At 52.1% G+C, this 24,770-nt stretch overlaps 1 protein-coding gene and 1 long non-coding RNA gene across 2 annotated transcripts in view; both read right to left on the bottom strand.

Annotated features, from left to right (window-relative positions):
- Nucleotides 1-21,418, bottom strand: part of LOC147571299 (putative pleckstrin homology domain-containing family M member 1P) — a 29,158-nt gene extending 7,740 nt beyond the window's left edge. The window contains 8 exon segments of the mRNA XM_086696434.1: nucleotides 138-246; nucleotides 2,021-2,085; nucleotides 10,911-11,061; nucleotides 11,064-11,103; nucleotides 13,842-13,987; nucleotides 16,109-17,032; nucleotides 19,775-20,045; nucleotides 21,086-21,418. Of these exon segments, the coding sequence (XP_086552560.1) occupies nucleotides 138-246; nucleotides 2,021-2,085; nucleotides 10,911-11,061; nucleotides 11,064-11,103; nucleotides 13,842-13,987; nucleotides 16,109-17,032; nucleotides 19,775-20,045; nucleotides 21,086-21,418 (2,039 nt within the window).
- Nucleotides 21,419-22,236: 818 nt separating this feature from the next.
- LOC147571298 (uncharacterized) lies at nucleotides 22,237-24,759 on the bottom strand. The gene is made up of 2 exons (XR_015247511.1): nucleotides 23,641-24,759; nucleotides 22,237-22,418 (listed from the first exon to the last, which is right to left on the bottom strand). It is a non-coding gene; the product is annotated as an uncharacterized LOC147571298 (long non-coding RNA).
- Nucleotides 24,760-24,770: the final 11 nt, after the last annotated feature.

Here is a 24,770-nt window from a genome sequence, read left to right as displayed (position 1 = left end):
TTCAGGAAATATCATTGAAACGAAACCGTGCCCTTTAGAGGGACTCCATCTTCACAGAGTCTCAGTTTTTCAATGTGTAAATGGATTTTCAGAATATCTGACAGCCTCCCCTGGACAAGAGGCGTCACAACACTCACAGTTTGGCATTCTGTCTTTTGTTCGGGGGCTCCTTGCTGGACAGAATCTCCAGACGTTCTAGATGGCTGAATATCTGGTCAATGCTTGCTTGGATTTCGTTTTCTACTACTGCACAAAAGAGAAAAAAAGAGTAATTGCTGGAAAAGAGACAGCTTAAATTAGAATGATACAATAAACATGTCTTTTTCCATATCCAATAAATTCAAAGAAACCCATTCGAAAAGGAGAAAAACGCATATCGTACTGAATAATGGAAAAAAATTCAAGTGATACGGATTCTGTAAATGTCGCTCTAAACACACACACGCATATATACATGTAGCTGTTAATGTCATAGCAATGCCAATTGTTTAAAAAGCTACAGATAAGTCTGTAGAAATACATTTCCTGCCTTTAGAAAATACAATGAATATTTGGGTTGTCCAAATAAAATATTTTAAGCAAAATGCAGTATCTTCTGAAACAGAATGAGGTCTCTTTTCCTTTGAGATTATTCTCAGATACGAGTTAGAAATATCTAGTAAGAAGGCTGCCAATTGAATTCCCTACAGTAATGAGGTTAAAAGAAAAAAAAGCACAAAGGGGAAGATTAGTGTGTGAAACACAGGGAAGAGCTCCCTTGAGGCTTTCCATAAGGACGGGCAGGCTGATGCTGGAATCCCCAAAATAGACTGAATATCACTAGGAAAGGCCCAGGAAAGAATCCACAGAGGTAAAGATATGATAAATACAGTCATTTTCCTTATCCCTCTTGATAAACAGTCAACATGGCCTCTTTTCCATTTCTAATCATGTGACAGTGAGACTGCTGGGAAGGCAAACAAAGCAGATGGATAGGAACTAAACCGCGTACAAAAAGGGCACCCAGGGGGGCGTCTGGGTGGCTCAGTCGGTTAAGCATCCGACTGTGCCCGACTGCTGATTGCAGCACAGGTTGCGGTCTCACGGTTCGTGGGATCGAGCCCCACACCAGGGTCTCTGACAGCTCAGAGCCTGTTTGGGATTCTCTCTCTCTCTCTCTCTCTCTCCCCCTCTCTCTCTGCCCCTCCCCTGCTTGTGTGCTCTCTCTCTCTCTCAAATAAATAAATAAATAAACAAACAAACAAACAAACAAACATTAACCAAAAAAAAAGGTACCCAGATTGCTTCTTGCCCAATAAAGACACGACAGTAAAGAAGCAATGTGACCCTCCTAGGCCAACCTGCAGCAGCTAACATATGCACTCTAGATTAGAACAGGGTGGGGCACAGAACCCAGAAAAGAGATGCTTTCGATGCTCCGAAAAGGAGGCATGAGCAAACAGAAAAGGGCATGAGGACAGCCAGGTGGGGAGGTGAACGGGTGGCTTCAGCAACGTGTGGGCAACCAGTGGCATCTGTTGTGGCCAGCTCAGAGAAAGGACCTTTTCTGGCCAACAGAAAACTGTAAAACAGAAAGCAGCACTCTTCTCAAATGAAACCACAGTGTGGGAACTACACTAATTAATGTTGCTATTCGTTTCTGAATAATCCTCCTAAAAAGCCACCGTTCTCAGCTCAGAAGAAATGACCAATTCCAGTTAAACATCTCTGAGTTTGTACGGAGTACATTCCTCCCAGGGCTCGGTAATTAGATTAAGACAGAGGAGAGGAGGTCCATTCCCACAGGGCCCTGTCAGGGTGAGTTGAGGGGTAATGGGGGATAAGGCCTGTGGGATTCCACGGGGCGCAATGAGAGAAGTCAGAGGCTTTGCCAGAGGGTTTTTCTGTCCACCCCTAACAACAGAACTCCTTCGGCATGGAATCATTAAGCCCCTGAGGCAGCAAGGCGGTCAGGAAACCCAGCCCATTAGCATCGTGTCATCGGGAGAAAGGACTCTGCTCTCCATAGTTAATTACTCACAGTGCAGAGACTGCGTGTCCGCGGTCTCCAGGCGTCCCACGTGAGACTGGATCTCGTGGACCTGCCTATCCAAGGAAGAGAGAGGAAATGAGTGAGACAGGAGTCATCGACAGTGCTTCGGTCAGGAAAGACAAACTTTCTGATGCCAACGTGTAACTGATTTAAATCGACAGCATCACTGAACTGTAAACTTTGTTAAGTGGCACTTGAGGCCACATGTTTTGGCCCGGTTTCTAATATTTTACCATGAATATTAATAAGAACACTAACAGGCGGCGCTTACTAAGTGCCTGCCACATCGGAGACATTCTGCAAAGTCAATAACCCTATGCGGAAAGGACCATTATCATCTTCGTTTTATAAATAAGACAACCGAAGCCCAGAAAGGTTATGTAACTTGTTCAAGGTCACACAGCAAGTGATAAACCTCAATCCGGACCCAGCCAATCCCACTCTCTGTTCTTTGACCCGATGTGCTGAGCGCTGGTCTGTACTAGGGAGAGTCAAAGGGCAAGAAAGATATAATCCTTGTCCTTGAGAAACAATGTAATTAGGAACGACAGGCCAGAGAGACATGACAAGTCCCAAGAAGATTTAGGGGAACATCACTACATGTAAGTGTAAACAAAAAGGAAGCCGAGGGGCTCCGCGCAGTGGCGTGGTGCCAAGGAAACGTAAGAAAATAAGAGTAAAAGCTGGCGGAACCCGGTGGCGTCAAGTGAGTTCTAAAGAGCACTCTGAAGACGGAAGCTTGACCTGATGAGGGAAGAGATGAAGAAAAGGATCGGCAAAAAGGCACGTGGATTACAAGCAGGTGGGCCTGCCCGGAAGCGAGTAGGGGTCGGAGGGGAGAAGGGATGAGGCGATCAGTGCGAGAAAACTATCAGAGGAAGGTCCTGAAAGACGGGGATGTCCCGTCCGGTAAAGGCCTTTCCCTGGCAATCCCAGGCGAGTGCCACCTCATTGGGAAATGCGACACCGTACCCTGGCTCGCCAGCGTGGTCTCAGGTGGCGGGCCCTAGCGTGCTCTCCGGAGGCTCCTCGGGGCTTGACCAAGGTCACCCCCAGAGCCCTTCCTAGCAGTCGTCTGCGATCAGTTCTGGAATACTGCCTATGCTACCCCAACAACGGGCTCCTGGTGCTTCCGGTCTCTCACATCAGAGCCACAGGAAAGCAGTCTGCTGAGCAACTATATCACCTCCAACCCTTGAGGGAAAGGTCAGCAACCAGCCTCCACCATGGGCACCACAATCTGTGAACCCAAATTTACCAATGCAAGCCAGAAGCCCAAACTGGGTTTCAACTCTGTCTTGTCTTTTCCAGGGCTTTCCTGCGGACTCTAAACATGACCACGGCACCAGAAGCAAGGCCAGCGCTCTACTGAGTCTGAGCGCACCTGGGTAAGACCCACGGCCCTGAAAGGAAACTAGAAATCACCACTAGAGATGGAGGGACCAGACTGCTCCTCCGGTAAGATAGGTCCTGATAGTGTAGAATGAGGGCACGTGGAGGTACGGAGGTAGATGGAGGAACACAGCTTGAGTTAACCAACATCTGGGTCAGGGTAACCACAGAGACAGCAAGAGGACTGCACGGCGACGCCGATGGGAAGACAATTCGGATTTTACCGAAGGCCTGCACGTAGGCCATGAGGTAAGTTGTCAATGGCAGCTTCATAGAGCAAATGTGAAAATTAGCAGTATTGACAGGAACGGGAACAGAAGAAAAAAGGGAGGGGGGCAGGGGGCAAAGAGTATCCAAGACAACTCTGAATCAAGTATGAGAGGGATGACCTGGTCCACCTGCTATGAGGACTTATGACAAAGCCATAATAACAACACAAAACCAAACAAAACAACATCATTGCAGTGCGGAGACAGACAAACCCTAACCCTGACCCAGGAGCAAAGAATAGAGTCCAGACACAAAAAGAAACGCAAGATGGTTTAAAGCCCAAATGTAAAAGGCAAGGCTTCAAAATTTTCTGGAGAAAATACAGGAATGCATACTATGACTTCAGGTTGAAGAAGAATTTCCTAAACAAGGCAAAAAACAATACTGTCCCCCAAACCACACACACCACAAGACTCGTCAATTTGACTACATTAAAACAAAACACCTGTCTACACCAAAGACGCTCTAAAAAAATAAAATAAAAAGACAGGCAGAGACTGGAAGATACCCGCGGCAGGTAAGAAAGGACTAATGTCTAGAGTATATTAAAAAATGCTGCAAATCAACAGGAAAAGTCAAAGCACTTTTGTAAAATGGGCAAAGAGCAAATGACAGAAAAGAAAACCCAAACATATCTATATCTATATCTATATCTATATCTATATCTATATCTATATCTATATCTATATCTATATCTATATCTATATCCATATCTACATCTATATCTATATCTATTATTCCACTTGACTAGTAATCAGAAGAATGCAAAGTCAAAATAATGAGATAGTACATTTCTCCCATGGATTGACAAATACTTTAAACTTTAAGGACGAGGGCTTCATGGCAGGCTAAATAATGGTACCCAAGGGATGCTAGCCAAGATTTCCAGCATTCTACCACAGGACTGCCTTCAGCTCTACGTTTTGTTCAAGATTTTTTAACAAACCAACTTACGTTGATGACATTTGCACATCACTCTGTGCTAATGAGCCTAGGTTAGGATGTTGTACCACAAAACAAATAGTAATATTTTCATTTAGGCTAAAATAGTAAGATGAAATTTGTCAGGGATGAAAAGCATTCCCACTTAAGACTTTTTTAAAAAGTCCCCAATGTACAATATCAAGTGGCATTCCATCCTGGGAGCTGTCTGTTAAAGGCCCCTATTAAAGACTTTCCCTGGGGGCGCCTGGGTGGCGCAGTCGGTTAAGCGTCCGACTTCACCCAGGTCACGATCTCATGGTCCGTGAGTTCGAGCCCCGCGTCGGGCTCTGGGCTGATGATGGCCCAGAGCCTGGAGCCTGCTTCCGATTCTGTGTCTCCCTCTCTCTCTGCCCCTCCCCCGTTCATGCTCTGTCTCTCTGTCCCAAAAATAAATAAACGTTGAAAAAAAAAATAAAAAAATAAAGACTTCCCCTGATGGAAGATGGATGAAGAGGATGACCGGGAAAGAGTCTAGAAGTCAAGTCATGAAGAGGAATGGTCAAAAGAGCTAGTGATAATAAGCCTCTGAGAAAAGAAAAGAAAAGAAAAGAAAAGAAAAGAAAAGAAAAGAAAAGAAAAGAAAAGAAAAGAAGAGAAGAAAAGAAAAGAAAAAAGAAAAGAGAAAAAAAAACCCTCCATTAAAATGGGGCAGCTGGTGCTTTTCAAATACCTAGAGCTGACATACAGGCAGAGGAATGGGCTCATTCTCCACTGCGGCTCCTGAAGGGAGAGCCAGAACCAAGAGCCCCATTCAAGAGGGTAGCTTTCAGCTCAACCTGCCCCTCCCCACAAAAACCCCAGAATAATTATGAACTCTCTCTCTTCAAGCAAAGGAAGAAGGGGGGCGCCTGGGTGGCTCAGTCAGTTGAGCGTCGACTCTTGGTAGGCTCAGGTCATGATCTCATGGTTCATGGGTTCGAGCCCCGTGTCGGGAGGGCTCTGCGCTGACAGCTGGGAGCCTGCTTGGGGTTCTCCCTCTCTCTGCGCGCCCCCCCAACTCGTGTTCATTCTCTCTCTAAACTTAAAAAAAAAGAAAAAAAGAAAAAAAGGAAGAAGAAAAAGAGCTCCTGCATGTTTAAACACAGGGTACATGAACTGCTTCGGGTTTTATAAAGGGTCTTCCTGACTAAAGGGAGTTGGAATGGAAGATTTTGCCAGTCCCCTCCAATTTTTAAAGTCTATGAGGACAGGGTGAGAGATGATGGCAACACTCACCCTATAAACACCCTTCAGGTGGCTTATACCGTTTTCTAAGCCAAAATGGACAAACTTTAAAGTTGCAGGGAAACAATACTGACTTCTCCCACCTAAGCTCCGAATGCTCTGAATGAACTAGAAGAGATACGGCCAAGAAAATGATTCCAATCTCTACATTTCATGCCTGGGAGGAAATCAAATGCAAAACAACAAAGCAAGCAGGCATGGCATAGGGGGGACTACTATGTGGCAAGTCTGTTTTAAACCGAACTGGGAATTCAGACAACACACTTGAAGCCAGTAAGGAACAGGTGATGCACAGGCAGGACTTGGGGCGGGCGGGGGAGGGGGGGGCAGGTGGACACTAGAAACCAGAAGTCTTAGCCCTGTCCAACATGGGGTCCGTGGTGGGCTTAGGTAATGACATCACCAAGCAGAGAGACCTAATAGTAAGAAAACAAGGTCACTGTTGCTGACTAAAAACAAACAAACAAACAAACAAACAAACAAATCCAGTCTGTAGAAATGAAATTGCTTTTTTAAAGTCCATGGAACTACTCTCATCCTTTCATATACACCTATTTTGTATCCATGCTGCCTCTGACCCCTACGAGCAGGGAACAGTTTTAGAGTTAAAAGATACTGGTTGCAAGTTCTGGTCCCACTATGGACTGGCTGAGGAACCAGGAACAAGCCATTTAACTCCTTGGTGCCTCAGTCTCCGATAAAACAGGGTACACACATGAATCAATAATCACAACTATTTAAAGGCTCATAGATCCAAATGCAATATGAAATTGCTGTGTAACCTTTACGGCATCATACAAACATTTGTGGTTGTTTTTGCTTTACTTAAAAGTAGTGGGAACCATCTGGTCATTTTCACCTCACCCACCTTGCCGCTTCTACATTTAGCCTCTCACCAGAAGGCAAAATCAAAAAAAGGGAAAAACTGGTCTTCAGATAAGGTAACAGTTTTCACACCCAGCTGCTCACCAAAATCACTTGGAGAGCTTGTTAAAAATAGAGCTTCTTGTGCTCCAGACCTACTGAATCGGAAGCTCTAGGGATAGAGGGACCTAGGTGGCTTAGTCGGCTAAGTGTCCGGCTTCAGCTCAGGTCATGATCCCACGATTCGTGGGTTCGAGCCCCGCTTTGGGCTCTGTGCTGACAGCCTGGAGCCTAGAGCCTGCTTCGGACTCTGTAGCTCCCTCTCTCTCTCTCTCCCCCTCCCCCACTCACACTCTAATTCTCAAAAATAAATATTTTTTAAAAAATTAAAACCGCAAAGAATCTCTAGAGATAATAAGGTCCAGGGCACTGAGTGATCCTAGACTATACAGGGGACAAATATAGACACCTCTACAACCACTTGAATATCAAAAATAGAAGCCTGGCCACTTATTCATCTATAAAGTTCATCCTAATGCAGTATTACTTAAGCATAAAATGTTTATTCTGATTTTCACCTCCCCTCCCTCCCCCACTCATTGCTCAGGCAGTTAAGAAGGAGTTTTCAAGATACAGAACTTTCAAGTACTGATTTCATTCCAACGTACTGTCAGGGACATGGCCAGAGATAACCACAAAGTGGGTTCAAAGTTCCAGTAAAATTAAGATGCTCAGTTACTGTTGTGTCAATTCAGCCTCAATCATTAATTTCTGCAACTGCAAAAGTTAATTGCTGACGCTCGCAGGATTGTGTGTTTCCTTTTAAGACACTCAATCACCAGTATCATGAAGCTGAAAGGAGCCTCAAAGTTTATGAGCTCCAAACTAACATTTTATAGATCAGAAAAAGAAGTCTAGAACCAGAACTCCCAGGACTGGTTCAATACTTCAGGGGAAAGACACACTAAAAGATCTGTCCTTTCTTAGTAACACAAAAATAATTCTATTTCATTCCTTTTCCAATGGACTCACAGGTCTGATTATTTAAGTTCCATCATATATATAGATATAAAATTTTTTTTTCTAAAGTCGTCTCCACGCCCAGCTTGAAGCTTAACGCAGGGCTTGAACTCCCCACCCAGAGATCAAGCCGTGAGCTGAGATCAAGAGTCAGATGTCCAACCGACTGAGCCACACAGGCGACCCGTCCCTTCTTATACTTTTTATATGAGAATAGGGCTCCCTATTTTAAAGGGCTCCGTTTTAAAACTGTTACAAAGTAGGTTTTATATTTGCACTCAAACCAAACACTTCATCATTATGGTCTCTGGTATAAACCAAATCAAAAGAAAAGGGAAAAAAGTGTAGCAGCAACAACAGATTAGTGTCAATCAAGAGTTGGGGCCGACGTCATTTAGGAGCTGTGAGTTACAATGAAACTTATTCTGACGACCTTAGCTCAATGATGGCTCTTTCTAAACTAAAGAAGATTCCGTTTGTATTGTTCCTTTACACTCCATCCAATCCTGCCACACCTTAGATTTTTTTCGGACGTCCCTGGGCTCTCCAAGTGAATAGTAAACTAGGTGTAGGGGCCCTGACTCCCACCATCTCTACCAACCCAGAGCAGTGAGTTGGCAGGTGCTGGACAAACAATTTATCATCTGTAAGTGTGACTTTCCCTTCACCTAGTCTACTTAGCAGGTAGTCGCGGCCTCGAAGATCCCATGAGCCGTCCGGCCCAACGTCCCCACGCATCAGGCCGGACCCTCCATCCGCCGCCGACTTGGGCATCCCGCCAGAGACAGAACTTCCGAGCCGCCCCCGGCAGCGCCCCGGCGGAAGGACTCGGCCTCCACACTGGCGGGCGCCCGAGGCCCCAGCCAGGGGAGCCGGCCTCGCCCAGCCTGGCTGCGCCCCCGCCCGTGCCCCGACGCGGCCCTCACTTGTGCGTTTGCTGGTACAGCGGCTCCACGTCGCCGGCCCCGCCGGGTCCGGCCCTGGCTTCCCTGGAACACGTCCTCACGGCCCCCCCCCCCCCCGTCCGGCTTCCGGCTGCCGGCTCCCGGTCGCAGGACCCGCCCCCTCCTGCCGGCCAGGGCTGCCCCGGCGCGCGCCCTGCCGGTGGTGATGGAGACAGAAGAGGAGGGCGACGGAGAAGAGGCCCGGACAAAAAGGCTAAGAGTAGTCAGAGGCACTGCCGCAGATCGGGGACGAGGAAGCATAGTTGTGGGTAGGGGGGCGGGCTTCGGCATCGAGTCAGGCGTTGACAAGGGCAGTCGGAGAAGTAGGGACGTGAGGTCCTCAGAGCAAAGCTGCAGGAGAGCTGGTGGACACCTGCCATTCCCCAGCGGAGGCAGGCTTGGGGGGGCTGTTCTCGCTCTGCTTCCCAGTAAGCTGCTCAGTTGTGGGTCTGGAGCTTGCGCTCCGCTGGGCTCTTGTGCGCAAGCATCTCCTATGTCAAATATGTCCGGTTACTACTCCCCCCCCCCCCCCCATTTATCCTTCCAATAAACTCCCAATGAATGAGTGGTAACCGTGTCTTGTGTGCTGTGGGGAAACCGGTTCCTCTTGCCCTCAAGAGAGGTCGCGGTCTAGGAAAGGAAGTGAGATAAGGGTACAAATAAACAGCTGCTTTTTTTTTTTAATTGTTTTTTCAACGTTTTTTATTTATTTTGGGACAGAGAGAGACAGAGCATGAACGGGGGAGGGGCAGAGAGAGAGGGAGACACAGAATCGGAAACAGGCTCCAGGCTCCGAGCCATCAGCCCAAGGGGAGGCTGAGAAACGGAGCTCCTTGCGTCCCCGCCTGGAACCAGAAGGCTGTCACCCTCTCCTGCGCGGGGACTAAAAGTTCCACACCCAGAAAACGGCGAGGGGTCACTGTCTCTCTGTGCAACCTCAGCGCACTAGCTGGCTCTCCCTACCAGTCCTGCATTCACTGGTGCTCTTATCCAGCAGGGCCCAGTGGGTGTGAATAACTCAGCTCTCAAGGCAAGAACGACGCCTCAGTGCATATTTGAAAAGCCAAATCAAGTACACCGGGCTCCGGGGCAGGCGTCGGACTTGGCCTCCCTTGGGCCCAGAAAGCCTTCCTTTCTCCAAACAGCCCCTGCCACCTGGCCTTCCCCGCCCCGCCCCCGCCCCCACCTCTAGCCCAGCAAAGCCACAGGCTGACACTGCCTCCCAGCGCCCTGCTGGCCCAGCCTGGCTGGCTCTAGGCCACTCATCCGAGGAATTGAGACAGCGAGGTGGTCCCCCCTCAAAAAACCCTCAGTCCTTCCTCCTTTGGTCTCCCTTATTCCCCCCGCATCCTTTCCTACTCTGCCCTCCTGCTCCAACGTGGTTGGGGACCCTCAGTTCCAGTCCCCCCCCGCAACCTCTGTTTGCTGGGTGTCGAGGGAGGGAAGGGCTGCCGGGCCCAGTGGAGAGGAGTGCGCGCGCGCGGGCACCGACTTCGGGGTGCGCGCCGCGTGCGCCTGCCTGGGGGGCCTCCACGTGGCCGAGCAGCGCGGGGTCCTGGCAGCGCCCCTCTTCCTTCCTTGCACGCCCAGGAGCTCTCTCTGTTCTTCCCTCGTATGGGGCCTTCATTCAGGGCCTGAGCGCACCGTTCCTTCCATCTGTAACACTCTTTCCTGAGTCTTCCCCTTTCTAACTCTGACTCATTCTCCAAGGCTCATCTTATATGTACATTCCTCCAGGAAGTCTTCCGGGCTCTGCCCTCCTCCACTCCGGATTAGAGGGCTCACCTCTGTACTTCCAGGCATCCTGCCTCCCTTCTAGCTCCCTCTAGGCTGTTGTAGCAGCTCTACAGGCTGTTGTAGCTCTAGGCTTACTCATCTGCCTTCCCTGTGAGAGGGTAGGACCGGGTCTACCTTGCTCAGTGTGGAGCTCACAAAGCTGGCTCAGTGCTGAGCACTTGGTATGTTCTCAGTAAATAACTGTTAGATGAACGAGTAAATGAATGAATACATGAACAAATAAAAACCACTCCCAAAGCTTGCGGTAATTTCCCCAACCTAGTGGGAAGGTGATTTCTGCTCGGCTCTGGCATTTTTCCTAAGGGGGCGTCTTGGGCGGGCACTAGCTGCATGCGTGTGTGTGTGTGTGTGTGTGTGTGTGTGTGTGTGTCCGGGACGCTCACCTCTTGCTCAGCTCCTTCAGGGCCCCACTTCGGCACAGGCCCAGGTAATCCCCCAGAAGCTTCAGCTGCTCCCGTCTCCTCCGGACGAGGCGCATCTGCTCCACATGCTCGTACAGCGAGGCATTCACCAGCTGCAGGTTGATGAGGGGTGGGCCCGGATCTGCGTCAGGAACTTCAGAGCCTGCCGGCAGATCTGGGACACCACCAGACGGCAGACGGTGGCGGTTGGGGGGGGGGGGGGCGGGACAGAATGGCCGTTCGGTGAGCATCTCTGCGACAGGCACAGTATTACCCACCCACTCACCCGCCCTGCCACCACCGTCCAAGGGAAGCGGTGCCATCTTCATTATACAGATGAGGAAATGGAGGACCAGAGATGATGTGACCGGGCCTAGGTCCACAGCTCATAAAAGTCAAGATCTGAACCCAGTTGCCCTAACTCCCAAACCTACTCTCCCTCCCAGGCACTAGCTGCGGTCCCTCCCCGGCCACGTTGGGTCAATGCCCCTCTCCCCCCGGGCCTACAGATCCTTCCCACTATTTCCTGTCTTCCCAGCCCCCATTTTCCTGCCTAACAGAAACAGGCACTGCCCCAGCGCCGACCCGGGAACCAGGTGACTGTCTGAGTCAGGCTCCAGCCACAGGAAACTACAGATCAGACACAGCTTAACAAGGTTTCCCGAGCGCCCCCACCCCAAGCTCTGGCCAGCAGCACCAACCAGGGCTCCCCCAAGTCCCCGTGTGGAGGGGAGCGATCAATCCCAGCCTCTCCCACTGACAGGGTGTTACAGGTTCTACCCTCGGCCCTGACCCTAATGCCAAAGCCGGTTACTGAGCGCCTACTATTTGCCCGACGGTGGGCTGCGGATCTCAACCATATCCTTTCTTCGGGCTGATGACAATTCAATGGGGGAGGTGTCACCACCCCCATTTTACAGATGAGTAAATGGAGGCTCAGAGAAGCTAAAGTGGCTTATCCAATCTACCTGCAGAAAGCAGAGCCCGGGTCTAAACTGAGGTGTTGTCTCTGCACACTTGGCTGCCTCATTAACTACCAAGAAGCTTCTCTCCCCTTCAGTCTCCTCCTTGGTGTAATAAGAAGGCCGGAGGATCTGAGATGGTCTCCACCATCAACTACCATGCAGTGGTTAGGAGTCAGGCTTTCAAGTCAGAATTGAATTCGAATCCTGGCTCTACCACTGCCTACCAGTAGGACCTTGTGACACTTATTTAACCTCTGTGACTCAGTTTCCTTGTCTATAAAGTGGGGAAAAGAAAAGCATCTCTTACGGAATTATTTTGAGTTTAGGTTAAAATAATGATAATAATAATAATAATAATAATAATAATAATAATAATGCAGGGGCGCCTGGGTGGCTCAGTCGGTTAAGCGTCCGACTTCGGCTCAGTTCATGATCTTACGGTTCACGGGTTTGAGCCCCATGTCGGGCTCTGTGCTGACAGCTCAGATCAGAGCCTAGAGCCTGCTTTGGATTCTGAGTCTTCCCCTCTCTCTGCTTCTCCCCCACTCGTGCTCTCTCTCTCTCTCTCTCTTTCTCTCAAAAATAAATAAATGCAAAAAATAAAAAATAAAAAAAAAAAAAGTTGTCCGGATGTTGTAAATAGCGAGTGTGTTTTATGGCCAAAGAATTATTTGCATCTGTGGCGGTTCTGAGGTTTAATATTCTATATGCAGTTAGTTAAATACTTACCACTGAGGGCAGGAGTGAGGACAAGGTAACCAACAAAAAGCCAAAGTGAAGCTAATGTCCTTGGGGTTCCGGTCCCCAGCAAGGTGGAGGCTGGGGTGGCACGGAATCTAAGAGTCACGTTCCCTGTGCTCTGACGACACATCCACACGTCAAGACTGCATGGCCAATAGGCCTGGGTCTTGAGAAACAAATAGCTTCTTCTTTGTGCTTCTGTGTCTGTCTTAAGCAGAAATCTGTGCCTTTGGGAGAAAGCCAAGTTTGTGCTCCTCCAGGCAGGCTCTGACTAAGTGAATGAGGGGCTGAAGGTGTGGCAGGCCTCAGGAGAAAGAAAGGGCACTGATGTAAGGCTCTAAGAGACTGGCGGGTGCCATCTCCTGTAATGTCCTCTGAGGCAGATACTTATTAATCCTTCTTTATAGATGAGGAAACTGAAGTTAAATAATTTGCTAATGGTAACATAGCTAGGTAGGTGGGTAAGCTCAGGTGGAGAAGAAGAAAAGAGAGATCTTAGAATACATCTTATTCAAAAGCATTTGGTGAACATAAAAAAGTACTCAAGACTAAATCACACTAAATGGTACCAAGTGGACAGAGCCTGTTATAAATCAGTATGAGTCCAGAACGATCCCAACTTTACAAATGTATGTAAACAAATATACAGAAAAGGCTGACTGCTCCAAGGGGAAGTACAGCCAGTTGGCCAGCCCACCCATCCATCCACCCGTCCATCAGTCCACATCCATCTACCCATCCCTCCATCCACATCCATTCACCCAACCATCTGTCTACATCCACCCGCCAACCCATCCACCCATCTATCTATTCACAACTATCTACCCACCCATCCCCCATCCATCTAGAAATATAATCTATCCTAACTATCTTTCCTTATCTATTCTTCCTCTCCCTCTCTTTCTCTCTCTCTAGTTGCTGGTGCCTTAAACAGTTTTCTCCATGGCCATGGGAGCTGCAGAGAACCACCCTCAGACCTCCACCTGAGGAACGAGGCAGGCACTGACAGAGTTCTGCCCAGGGGCTACAGACCAGCAGCACAGTTTTCTCTTGGTTGGCCCTCCCACCATCATGGGGCCTGAACCAGTGACCCTAAATTCCCTAGAGCCAAACTCCTCCACACAAAGAGCAGCAACAAAGGGGAGCGACCATTCCTTTGTCACTCCTCAGCCCTGTGTGGCCACGACTGGTTGGGCCCAAGGCTTACCGGGCGCTTGGTGAGGTCCCAGTTGTGGATGATCCTGGCCGGAATCACCGAGGCATCGTCCTGGTGGCAGATGTCGCAGTAATAGAGGCCAGAGAAGGCACAAAGCTTGGGTCGTACAAACGAGAAGCCAATCTGCCGGGAGCAGCCTGGGGAGAGGGACGGCAGGAGAGTGAGCAGTGGCGGGGCCAGAGTCTGGGGACAACGCAGAAGCTCCTAGGCAGAAGGACCTGCTATTTAAGGAAGGGGCAGACATACAAGGAGGACACAAAGATCAAACAACCGTCACTCACATGCCCACCGCTGAGAAACAACCCCATTACTTAGTCTTTACGACAAAACACCATTAACAATTATTGCTGCCATTTTGCAGCCGAAGCAGTCGGTGCACAGAGAGGTCAGGAGACCTGCCCAGTCACAGGACGATTAAGTGGCAGAGCCGGTAATCGGATTTGGGTTGGGTTGGTGTTAGAGCCCACATCCTCTTCTACCTAGCTGCCTGTGTTCAGTGTTCCCACTGCTTGCTCACCAATGCCAACCTCCCGTAGGCCCACCCCTCCACTGGGGCCCAGAAACGGAAGCAACCGAGTCAGCGCCTCAGCAAGCAGGGTAGGAGCTGGGGACATGGGGCCGGCCGACAGGCAGGGAGTAGGTGGGGAGGCCAACCGGAGGCAGGACCGTCTGGACACTGCCTGGTGCCAGCTTGGAGTCAGACAGGCCGGACATCTCTGGACAGTGGTGCAGGGTCCGGCTTCAGCTCCTCTGCTGGAGGTCCCTCCACAGCGGCGGGCGGTGGGAGTCAGAGTGGGGCTCAGATCCTGAGCACATGCCTGCCTCCCACAGGGCCAGGGGAAAGAGGCCCTCTGGCCTTGGGACGAGAAGGGCTGGCTCTTCTGCCTAATAGCTGCCTCATCCTAACCTTCGTCGAGGTTTTACGAGGTTCCATTTCAGTATCTATAAAACTCAGCTGCTCCTTGCTCTCCTGTGGGGGTGATGACCAAGTTTAAATGAGATGAGGCTTTGAAAGTGCCCTGTGAACCATGAAATACAGCCAGATGCCGGCGGTGGGCATCCACCCGGCCACAAAGCCATGCCTGCAGCAGGAAGGAAGCCCAAGCCCCCAGATTCAGTCTCGGCCTGAGGGCTGGCGGGTGAGAGGCACAGTGAGAGCCGCCCCCTGCCAGCATTCACACCCACTGGGGGACCCTCCTCACCAGCCCTGGGGGGCCTGGCCTCCTCCACGAGCCCAACACCCACAGGCGGAAAGTTCAGAGCGTGAGTGTTAGGGGTTGGCGGGTGTGAGGAGGGAGTGAGCAGGGACTTGAAAATGTCTTCTGCAGGAAGAAAACCGCAGACCACTTCCTTCCAGATGCCCGAAGCAGACTTTCCCTCCGGTCCCACAGGCTCCAGCCAACAGGATGGTCCTCAAACCACCTGCAGCTGCGTCTCCTGCTAGGGCACCCTGCGGCAGGGCAAAGTCCTCACAGTCCCCCTGGAGAACCGAAGGTGATGGAAACAGGGGTCTGGGTCGGGGAGAAGAGCTAAAAATGGAACGTGAGCCATGGAATATCTCACAGCCTTGAAAAGCAATGGGGTGGAGAGGCCCTGCGGGGACACGGCCAGAGCGAGCCTCTAGGACCGTCAAGGTCCTCATCTGGCTTCACCACAGGACAGGTTATTGTTAGGACTAAGTTAAATAATCCAAATAAAGCAGCTGGCCCGGTGGTCCCACACAGAAGGATCAGACTTGAGGACAGTAATGATACGGCAGATGTACTGACGTAGAATAATATCCATGATACATTCCTCAGTAGAACAAAACCAAGTTGCAGAACAATATATACAGCTGTGCTGGCCCGTACGGTGGCCACAAGCCACAGGCGCCCATTTCAATTTAAATACCTTTAAGTTAAACTGAAAATTTGGTTCCTTAGTCACACTAGCCACATTTGAAGTCCTCAGGGGCCACAGATGGCTTGTAGTTACCATATTAGACAGCACAGATCTAGGATATTTTCACCATCGGAGAATGTTCTATTGCACAGCACTCAGTAGGATGAGCTGTGCACCCACAGGTCCCAACCCTCGGCAGGGCTGCTGGCCTCGGTGGGTGCTGGGGAGGAGCAGAGGCTACGTCTGCTGCAACATCCCAGGGGTGGCATGGGGACGCTCGTGGAGAGCCAGGACAGGGCAGAGAGCCTAAATCGGGAGCCCCACCCGAGGCAGAGTGAGGCGGGCAGGCTGGGGGTGGCGGGACAGCAAGGGGGCACCTGCACAGAAGCAGCCCTGGGAGTCGAGGCCTTTCTCCGTGGGGATGGCCACGAGGTACCGCAGCAGGAAGCCGTTCTCCCGCGTGGCGAACTTCAGCACCTCCTGACAGTTTTCGTCCAGACTCCCGCCCAGTGTCACCGCCTCCTCGGCCCTCTCCAAGTAGGACGCCAGGACCTTGCGCACCAGCTCCCTCCACAGGGCGGCCTCCTCAGCATTCCCGGCCTGCAGCTTCAGGACGGCCTTGGCCGTGATGATTTTGAAGAAGGATGGGCCCCCGAGGCTCGTGTCTGGCAGGATGTCTCGGATGGTCTCAACTCCGTGGCTGTCACTTAACATTTTCTCGTTGTTTCTCACTCGGAAGCACTTCAGAGACTCCAAGGATAGGGAAAAAATATAGGGCATCCAGGTCCTGTCCGTGTACAGGTACAGAAGGGATTCTTTAATAGCGTCTGGCTCGGGAACTTGGGCAGAGGACCAACAGAACTGTGTGCCCTGGAGAGTCTCGGGCTCAGTGGGTGGGTCCGGGTGGGAGGGGAGGCCACCCTGGGGGGCGTCTGGGGGGTCCTCGGGCTGCTCCGGGTACTGGATGTTCACCCACTCATCCTCCTGCTGGGGCCGGCACTTCTGTAGGGCCTCCCGCACCCGGTCCAGCCAGTCCTCGGCTTCGTCCTGGGAGGAGGCCCGCAGGGCCAGCAGCTTCCTGCCAGAGAAGACCAGCTCGAAGCGGCCGTCGCCGTGGGCTGGCCCCACGGCCTCGCATCGCAGCAGGGAGCAGTTCTCCACGCAGGTGCGTTCCTCGGTGTTCAGGTAGAGGCGGAACTCCAGAGGGGAGAGCTCGCAGAAGAGTTCCTTCCAGATGCCCATCGCCCCCCGCCGCTCCACGGTGCCCAGCTTCATGAGACCCCGGAATGGGTTGGACAGCCCTGGGGGCAGAAAGAGGCACTTTAGACGGCGGGCCAAGCCTCTACCTCCCGAGGCCCTGCAGCGGGTGGGGACAGGGGCTGCCGCGAGAACGCTTTAGGAGTGCCTTCGTCCCATCCGCACCCTCAGCTGTTGACCTTGTTCCTGAATTTTACTGAGAAAAAAAAAAAAAAAAAAGGACTAAAAAAATTACCTCCACAGAGCCCTCACTATGGCATCTGTACCCACACTCAGACTTCCCCCTTGTCACCGGGGATGAACTTCCGGCTCAGTCTGAGGCCTACTCCTCCGTCTGCACAGGGGACCCCTCCCCACTGCCCACTCAAGGACAGGGACGTCTCTCCAGCAGCCCCCCCCCCCGCCCCCCACCGTGTCACTGCTTTGTCCCTTCCCTCCTGGCTCGTTCCCATCAGCACACAAACACGCTGTTATTTCTGCCATCTTTAAAAATAGCTTTCTTGATGGCACTCACATTTCTAATTACCACCCTGTTCCTCTGTCCCCTTTACAGAAAACCTCGAGGAGGTGTCACAACTGTCTCTGGTTCCCCTGCTCCCGTTCCATCTTGAATCTGCTCCAGTCAGGTTTTTGTCCCCTCCTTCCACTGAAACGGCACTTGGGAAGCCCCATGCCCTCCTTGTCACCAAATCCCAAGGCTAATCCTTGGTGCCAATCTGGCCTGACCCATCAGTATCTCAGGACACAGCTGAGACCCTCCTGCCCTCATGAGACACTTCCCTCACACGGCTGCTGAGGGGCCACTCTGGGTACTCCTCCGCCACGACGGGCCACTCTTCTGTCCCCCGGGCTCACTCCTCCGCCTCTCCCTGACATGTCAACATTGGAGCACCCCAGAGCTCAGTCCTGGGTCCCCTTCTCCATTGACACCCGCCTCCTACCTGATCGTGCCTACGCTCAGGGCTTTATGCCAACAGCTCCCCAGCGTTTATGTCCAGCCTGAACCTTGCCCTTGAACTTCAGGTTCAGATCTCCACCTGTGCCATGTATGGCTGATATCTAATAGGCATCTCAAAATTGACATGCCCGAAAATCAATTCCTGCCCCTCCCACTGCAAACTAGCTTTTCTCCCAACATCCCTCATCTCATAAATGGCAAACTGCATCCTTCGAGCTGCTTGGGCTAAAAACCTTTCCTTTCTGTCACACACATACACACGCAGCCCGTCAGCGAATTCTGCTGGCACATCCGGAACCCTCTGCTTCTCACCACCTCGACCGCTACCACACGGGCTCCGACGGCTGTCACCCCTGGCCTGGCTTGTGGCGAGAGCCTCCTGACTGGTCTCTCTCCCCTGAGGTCCTTCAACATACGAGCCAGGATGACTCCCCATTTAAAGGAAGTCAGATCACGTCCCTTTGCCCCAAACCCTGCAATGACTGCCATCTCCCTCGGAGGGAAAGCTAACGTCCCTTCTGTGGCCCGCGAGGCCCTCCGTCACTCCGCCCTCATCTCTAACTACCCCCTTCCCATCTCCTTGGTTTCCTGGGCACGTGCCCATGGCAGGATCTTTGCATCTGTTCCCCTGCTGGAGCCACACAGGTCGGCCCGTGCCTTCCTGCCTCTCTCCCTGCACATCTCCTCAAATGTCACCTTCTCTGTGAGGGCTTCCTTGGCCACCCATATGAAATAGTACGCTCCCCCCCGGCACTCCCCAAGTTCTCCACAGCAATTATTATCACCAGTCCATACTATACATTTACTTGTTAATTCCCTTCTTCCCTGCCTCTTGCACTAGGATATAAGAAGTCTGTGAAGACAGGGACGTTGCTTTGCTTCCTGCTGTGTCCCCAGCACCCAGAACAGCCTGGCACAGCACAGATACTTAATAAATACCCGCTGAATGAGCGTGTGCCTGGACACCACACACCCCTCTATGCTCCCTGGTTCCTAGGGCTCTGCCAGCAACTGGGGGGTCCAAAGGATGCACAGTTCTCTCTTCCGCAGCCTGAACTAGCCTTGGAGATTTCAGATAATTGTATAGGGTCTTCCTACCCTTCAGGGAACCTGACGGCCTAGGCATGAGGCACACTTTCTCTGGCATGGTTACACGGACTACAAGAAAAACCTAAAAGAAGCCAGTGTGGAGACCAGGGCTCTCCTGAGCTAGGAACCTGGCCGGAATCGTCTGCTGGGTCACGGCAAACAGAAAATGAAGTGAGAAAGAGACCGGCTCCAGGGCAGACTTTTCTGTTTGTGGGGGTTGTGGAGAAATTCGCTTATGGTTACTGAACGCTTTTTAGAATTGCACAGGGTGCGGAACTCGAGCTGGCCTCGTTGTAAACAGCGCACAGAGGACGGCTAACAGATGGCAGAGCTGATACACCCCCACCAGAGCTGTTAAACAAACCATCGAAGACAGAGGTCTCGGGAAGGGGCACTGAAACGCCTTCCGGAGGCAGGGTTTGCTCTGAGCTACAGGCAGAACCCAGAGTCGTGCATAGTCACACGACCTCGGGGGGCGGGGGGGGGGAAGTTTCAGTATTTCAATATATGAAACAGGTTTGGGGGCATGATACTGTGGAGCTCTCATGAGAAAATATAGCACTTTTCCTGAAATGCTTCCCTGAATTACTCAGCAAGGGTGTTCCTGATTACATTTTGGGAAGAGGTTTTGCTCGTGAGAATACACTACCCAACCAGTAATGGAAAAGAGGGCTCTGGCACTGCTCTCCGAAAGGCACTGTCCCCGCGGCAAGGTCACTGGAACCCTGCGGTCACCTACCCATCTGCCTGCGGTGCACCACCCTGAAGTTCTGGTGCTCCTGGGCCGCCGCTGCCCTGCTTGGCCGGCCTCCTGGGGAAGGCACGCAGGCTTGGATTAAGGCCCCCGTGGAGTGGCTTTTCCTTGGCCCTTGAGAAAAATGCCGGAGGAGCCCAGGCCTGGACTCCGGAGTCCCTCCGGAAGAAGCCACGGAGTGTTCTGAAGGGCTCTCTGCGGGCGGCTCCTGGGGAGGCCGGTAGAAGTCATCCTCTGAAATCCAGCTCCTGCTCTTCTAGTGGGAAGGGAGGGAAGACACAGGTGGTGATTGAAGGTTTTTGTGTGTTTGTTTTGTTTTACAGACATCTTGATGGAGACACAATTCACAGATCATCAAAGGAACCATTTAGAGTGCACGACTGAATACTTTCAGTGTATTCACAGAGTTGTGCAACCAGCACCACGAAGTTCAGAACATTTTCATTCCTCCAGAAAGAAACCCCGTGCTCGGGAGCGGTCAGTTCCCATTTCCCCTCAACCGCTCCAGTTCTAGGCCACCACTAATCTACTTTCTGTTTCTAGAGATCTGTCCATTCTGTTTACATAAACAGAATCTTCATTTATGGTTTGTCTTTTTATTCATTTGTATGTATATTTATTTTGGGGTGTATGGGGGGGAGACAGCATGAGCAGGGGAGGGGGACAGACAGGCAGAGAAAGAGAGAGACAGAATCCTAAGCAGGCTCTACACTCAGTGTGGAGCCTGACGTGGGGCTCAGTCTCACGAACCTGGGATCACGACCGGAGCCAAAATCAAGAGTTGAACGCTCAACTGAGCCACCAAGGTGCCCCAATATAAAAGGAATCTTATAAATGTGGTCTTTGTGTCTGCCTTCTCTCTGAACATCAGGTTTTCTAGGTCCATCCATGTTGTGGCAGGCATCGGTATTTCTTTATTACTAACTAGTATTCCAAGGTATGGATGTAGCACATTTGGTCTGTCCGTTCATCAGCTGATGGGCATCTGGGTTGTCTCTGCTTTGGGGCAATTATGAATAATGCTGCCACGAACATTCACGTAACCATTTCTTTTTTTTTCTTTCTTTTTTTTTTTTTTTTGTTGGGCAGACTGGAGGGCCTTTTATTCGCGAGGATCGGGGGTGGGGTCCCAGGTGTGGAGAGACAATAAATACTGAGGAATGTCGGGGTCTCAGTGCATCCAAAACGTGGATTAGGGTGCTGGGGTCCTGGAACTTGGCGGGTCGGAGGACAGGTCAATAAATACCCAAACTGCCGAGGCGGGCGGAGCCTGCTGTGGCCCCCAGAGCTACATACGTGAGGAGGGCGCGCGAGTCCCCGAAAAAGCGGGGCTGGCGAAAGCAAAATGTTCTCGAGAAGGCGGGCGGGGCTCGCACTAGACGTTCGCCGCGGGAAGAGAACATTCCCGGGATAGTAGGGCCTCATGCACAGGGATTTGTGGTCTGCGAGCCGATAGGCGGGGGGCGCGTGGAGGGTGAAAAACTGATGGCCGAGCCCTGGCCCTGCTGTCTCCTCTAGATCGCAGTTTGCCCATCCACGGCGGGGCCTCAGCCAGGCCGGAGTTAGTAGGTGGTTGGTCTGCCATTCTCCCCAGCAGCAACTGCAGCATTCCTGGTTGCAAGCCTCCATGGAGCCCCCTGCTCCTCCCTCCCCGGCCGCCAGGGGGCGGGCCCGGATCGCAGGGCTGGAGCTCAGCCGGAGACCCACGCTGGGAGGCGGTGTGAACGGGGAGGCGGTAGGAATGGCTTCTGCGCCGTGCTCAGGTCACCCAACCCTCCAGCTTGGGGTCCTAGGGTTCAGGGGGCGAAGGCGGCTCCCGGGTGGCGCCAGACCGGGGCGAGATGGTGGGCGCAGGCCACCAACCCTGTGCAGCCCAAGGCGGCGGCAGCAGCCAGAGCAACGGCGAACAGGAGCAGGGAACGCGCCTCCGATAGGTCAGGCTGGCAGGGAGCAGCAGGTGGCGGCGGTGCATGGGGCCTGGCCCCACCAGCGGGCCTTGGCCCAGAGCCACGGCCGGGGGGCCATATGGGAAGGTGCATCCGTGGCCCGGGGACTGGGGACCCCCGTGACAGCTGCGTCTCCCCCGGCCTGCAGCAGCTCCATCCGCTCCTGCAGCTGCCGCACGCACGCCTCCACGTCTCGGTTCCGGGCCTCGGCCTCACGGAGCTGACCAACTTGACCATGGCCCTCCCCTCTTCTCCAGTCCCTGGGCGTCCTCAGGAGAAGGCCTGCCTCACCAAAAGGCCCTGTTTGGTTTGTCTCTGTCTCCACGTAACCATTTCTGTGTGGACCTATGTTTTCCGTTCCGTTGGGTACATGTCTATGAGTGCAACTGATGGGCCATTCGGTAACTATGTCTAACTTTCTGAGGAATTTCCAAACTCTTTCCCTAAGTGACTACACCATTTTACATTCCCACCACATATGGGGATTCCAATTTCTCCACATCCTTTCCAACGTTTTTATTATCTGTTTGATTATAGCCATCCTCACGTGTGTGAAGTACCGTCTTGTGGTTTGGGTTTGCAATTTCCCCAGTGTCTAAGGACAATGACACCGAGCATCTTTTCACGTGCTCAGTGGACACCAGTAGATCTTCTTTGGAGAAATGTCTATTCGAATTCTTTGCCTATTAAAAAAAATTTTTTAATGTTTATTTATTTTTGAGAGAGACAGCGGGGGGGGGGGGCAGAGAGAGAGAGGGAGACACAGAATCGGAAGCAGGCTCCGGGCTCTAAGCCGTCAGCACAGAGCCCGACGTGGGGCTCGAATTCACGAACCATGATCTGAACCGAAGTCGGAGGCTTCACCGACTGAGCCACCCCACCCAGGCTCCCCTAAGTCTCCAACTGATTTTGAGTTAATTCTTGTGTATGGTGTGAGGAAGGGGTCTACCTTTATTTTGTCGCAGGTGGACATCCCATCATCCCAGCACCAGTCACTAGTGCCCAGCGACTACAGTTTGTCAGCCCTGCTTATAGGGTTTGAGATGAGGGAGGCATGGGTGAGCAGGACCCAGGACCCCTTCTGTTGCTGAGACTGAAGCTGCTCACCAGTGGGAGAAGTGGGGTGGGTCTGGGGTCACAGAATTGTGGGAAGGGATTTTAGCTTCCCCCCTCCCCCATTTCAAGCACTCCCTGCCTTTCTGTGCCTAAGCATGGATGAGCAGAGTCAAGAAGAAAGCTGGCTGGACTGCCCTAAGTGGCTGTCTACACAGAGGAAGTGACTCACACGAGAGGTGGGTCCAGCCCAGCTATTTTGTTAAGTGTCACCAGCCTCACCCTGAAGTTGCTATTTCCACCCCCTAAATGAGACTGCCCTCTCTGCTCCCGTAGACGCGGAAGGGGAGTAAGGCTTGGGCTGCCCTAGAGGGATTGGTTTGCACAGTTTAATCCATTCAGATGCTTTCTGGCACCTTAAGCCAAGAGTGGAGAACTCTGAGTCGGGAGTATCGGGGCCTCAGGGCTGGGCTCCAGGGCTCCCTCTGAAAACCCTCGGAATTAGCAGGTGCTTCCTTCAGTCAGTGACAGGACAATGTGTCAATCAGGGTGGCTACTTGGGAAGCATTTGCAACACAAGATTCTGAACAAAGCCTGCCTGGGCCATAGAGACCCAGGGGAGCTCCCCGAGGAAAATGGGCAGGAGCCCCACAGAGCCTGGCACACACACCTGGGAAGTCCTGCGGCCTCCCAGCTCACTATTCCTTAAGACTCAGCTCAGGGGCCGTCCATCACCTCCTCTGGGAAGCTTTCCTGACTATTTCCCAGCCTACACTCCTCCCGCTGCCTAGCTGGGTCAGGGACTCCTCGGGGCTCCCACGGCATTCTTTGCCCACCCCACCCAGCACCTACCAAGCTGTATGCAATGGCCACTCTTCTTTCTGCCTGGCACAGAGTTATCACAGGTGAGGGAATAATTCTTGAGTATCAAACGTCTTTGGCATAAAATAACAAGGCTGGGGCAAGGGGACTGGAAGGAAGGAGACAAATGTGAATTGTGAGGTGATAGAAGTTCACTGGTGAGGGCTCCTCTCTCCAAGGAGGTGAGGGAGACGATCGGGAAGTGTTCAGACTCGGTCCAGCGGCCACAGGTCAGCCCCCAGGAAATGATACTCCAGGAAACATCTTTTGTTCTCTTAGACAACAGACAAAACCAGTGGGAACACTGGGTCCTTGGAGCTACTGCACACAGGCCTGGACGGAGCTCTGTAGCTGTGCCCCAGCCAGGGCCCCCGGTCACCAAGCGGAGTGTGGGGGGAGCACCCCACTGTTCCCCCTCCCCCTTCCTACCACCTACCTTCCTACCTTCTGCTCATTCAAGCCCCCACATCTGGCCAGTTCCCTGCCGCTCTAACGGTGGAGGAAACCGCCACAGACCACGGGTCAAAGCCATGGCAGCACCTGCCACGAGGGGCCCGAGACAGAGGAATGCCACTTTCACTGGGTGAAGTCTTAGAATCCAGACTGTCCTCTGGAGTGCAACTGAGAAATCCGTTCACAGCCCCCCGGAGTCCACAAATAGAAGTCCCCTTAGCTCCCCCACTCCCGGCCCCTTTCCTTCCTGGCACTTGTCACCAGTGTAATTATGATGTGGGTAATGACTTGCCTGATCCAGTGTCTGTCCCCAAGGAGCAGGGCCCTTGTCCGTCCTGTTCCATCACCGTACCAAGTATGGTGCTTGGCCCAGAGCAGGGCCTCTGTGGTGAATGAATTTAAAATAATGGTTTTTGTTTCTTTTTTAAAGAAAGACTGAATGGCTCTCATGGTTATACGACTTGACAGTCAGAACCCTCTACTCACCCCCCCCACCCCCACCCCACGCCACCAAAGTGTCAAATAAATGGCAGTGACTAAGTGACAGAAGCACAGGAAAATGAGACTCACAGGGGTGACACGCGGGGTGGAGCCGGGGGTCCACCAGGTGGGCTGCACGGGAGTGCCCAGCGACTATCTACTTAGGGGAGGGATGAGTGGGTCCTGTG

The sequence above is a fragment of the Puma concolor genome, unplaced genomic scaffold (genome assembly GCF_028749965.1).
Source record: "Puma concolor isolate L17-30 unplaced genomic scaffold, mPumCon1.1.hap2 unalloc_scaffold_30, whole genome shotgun sequence".
NCBI classification, from domain to species: domain Eukaryota; kingdom Metazoa; phylum Chordata; class Mammalia; order Carnivora; family Felidae; genus Puma; species Puma concolor.
This window is presented reverse-complemented; position numbering and strand designations above follow the sequence as displayed.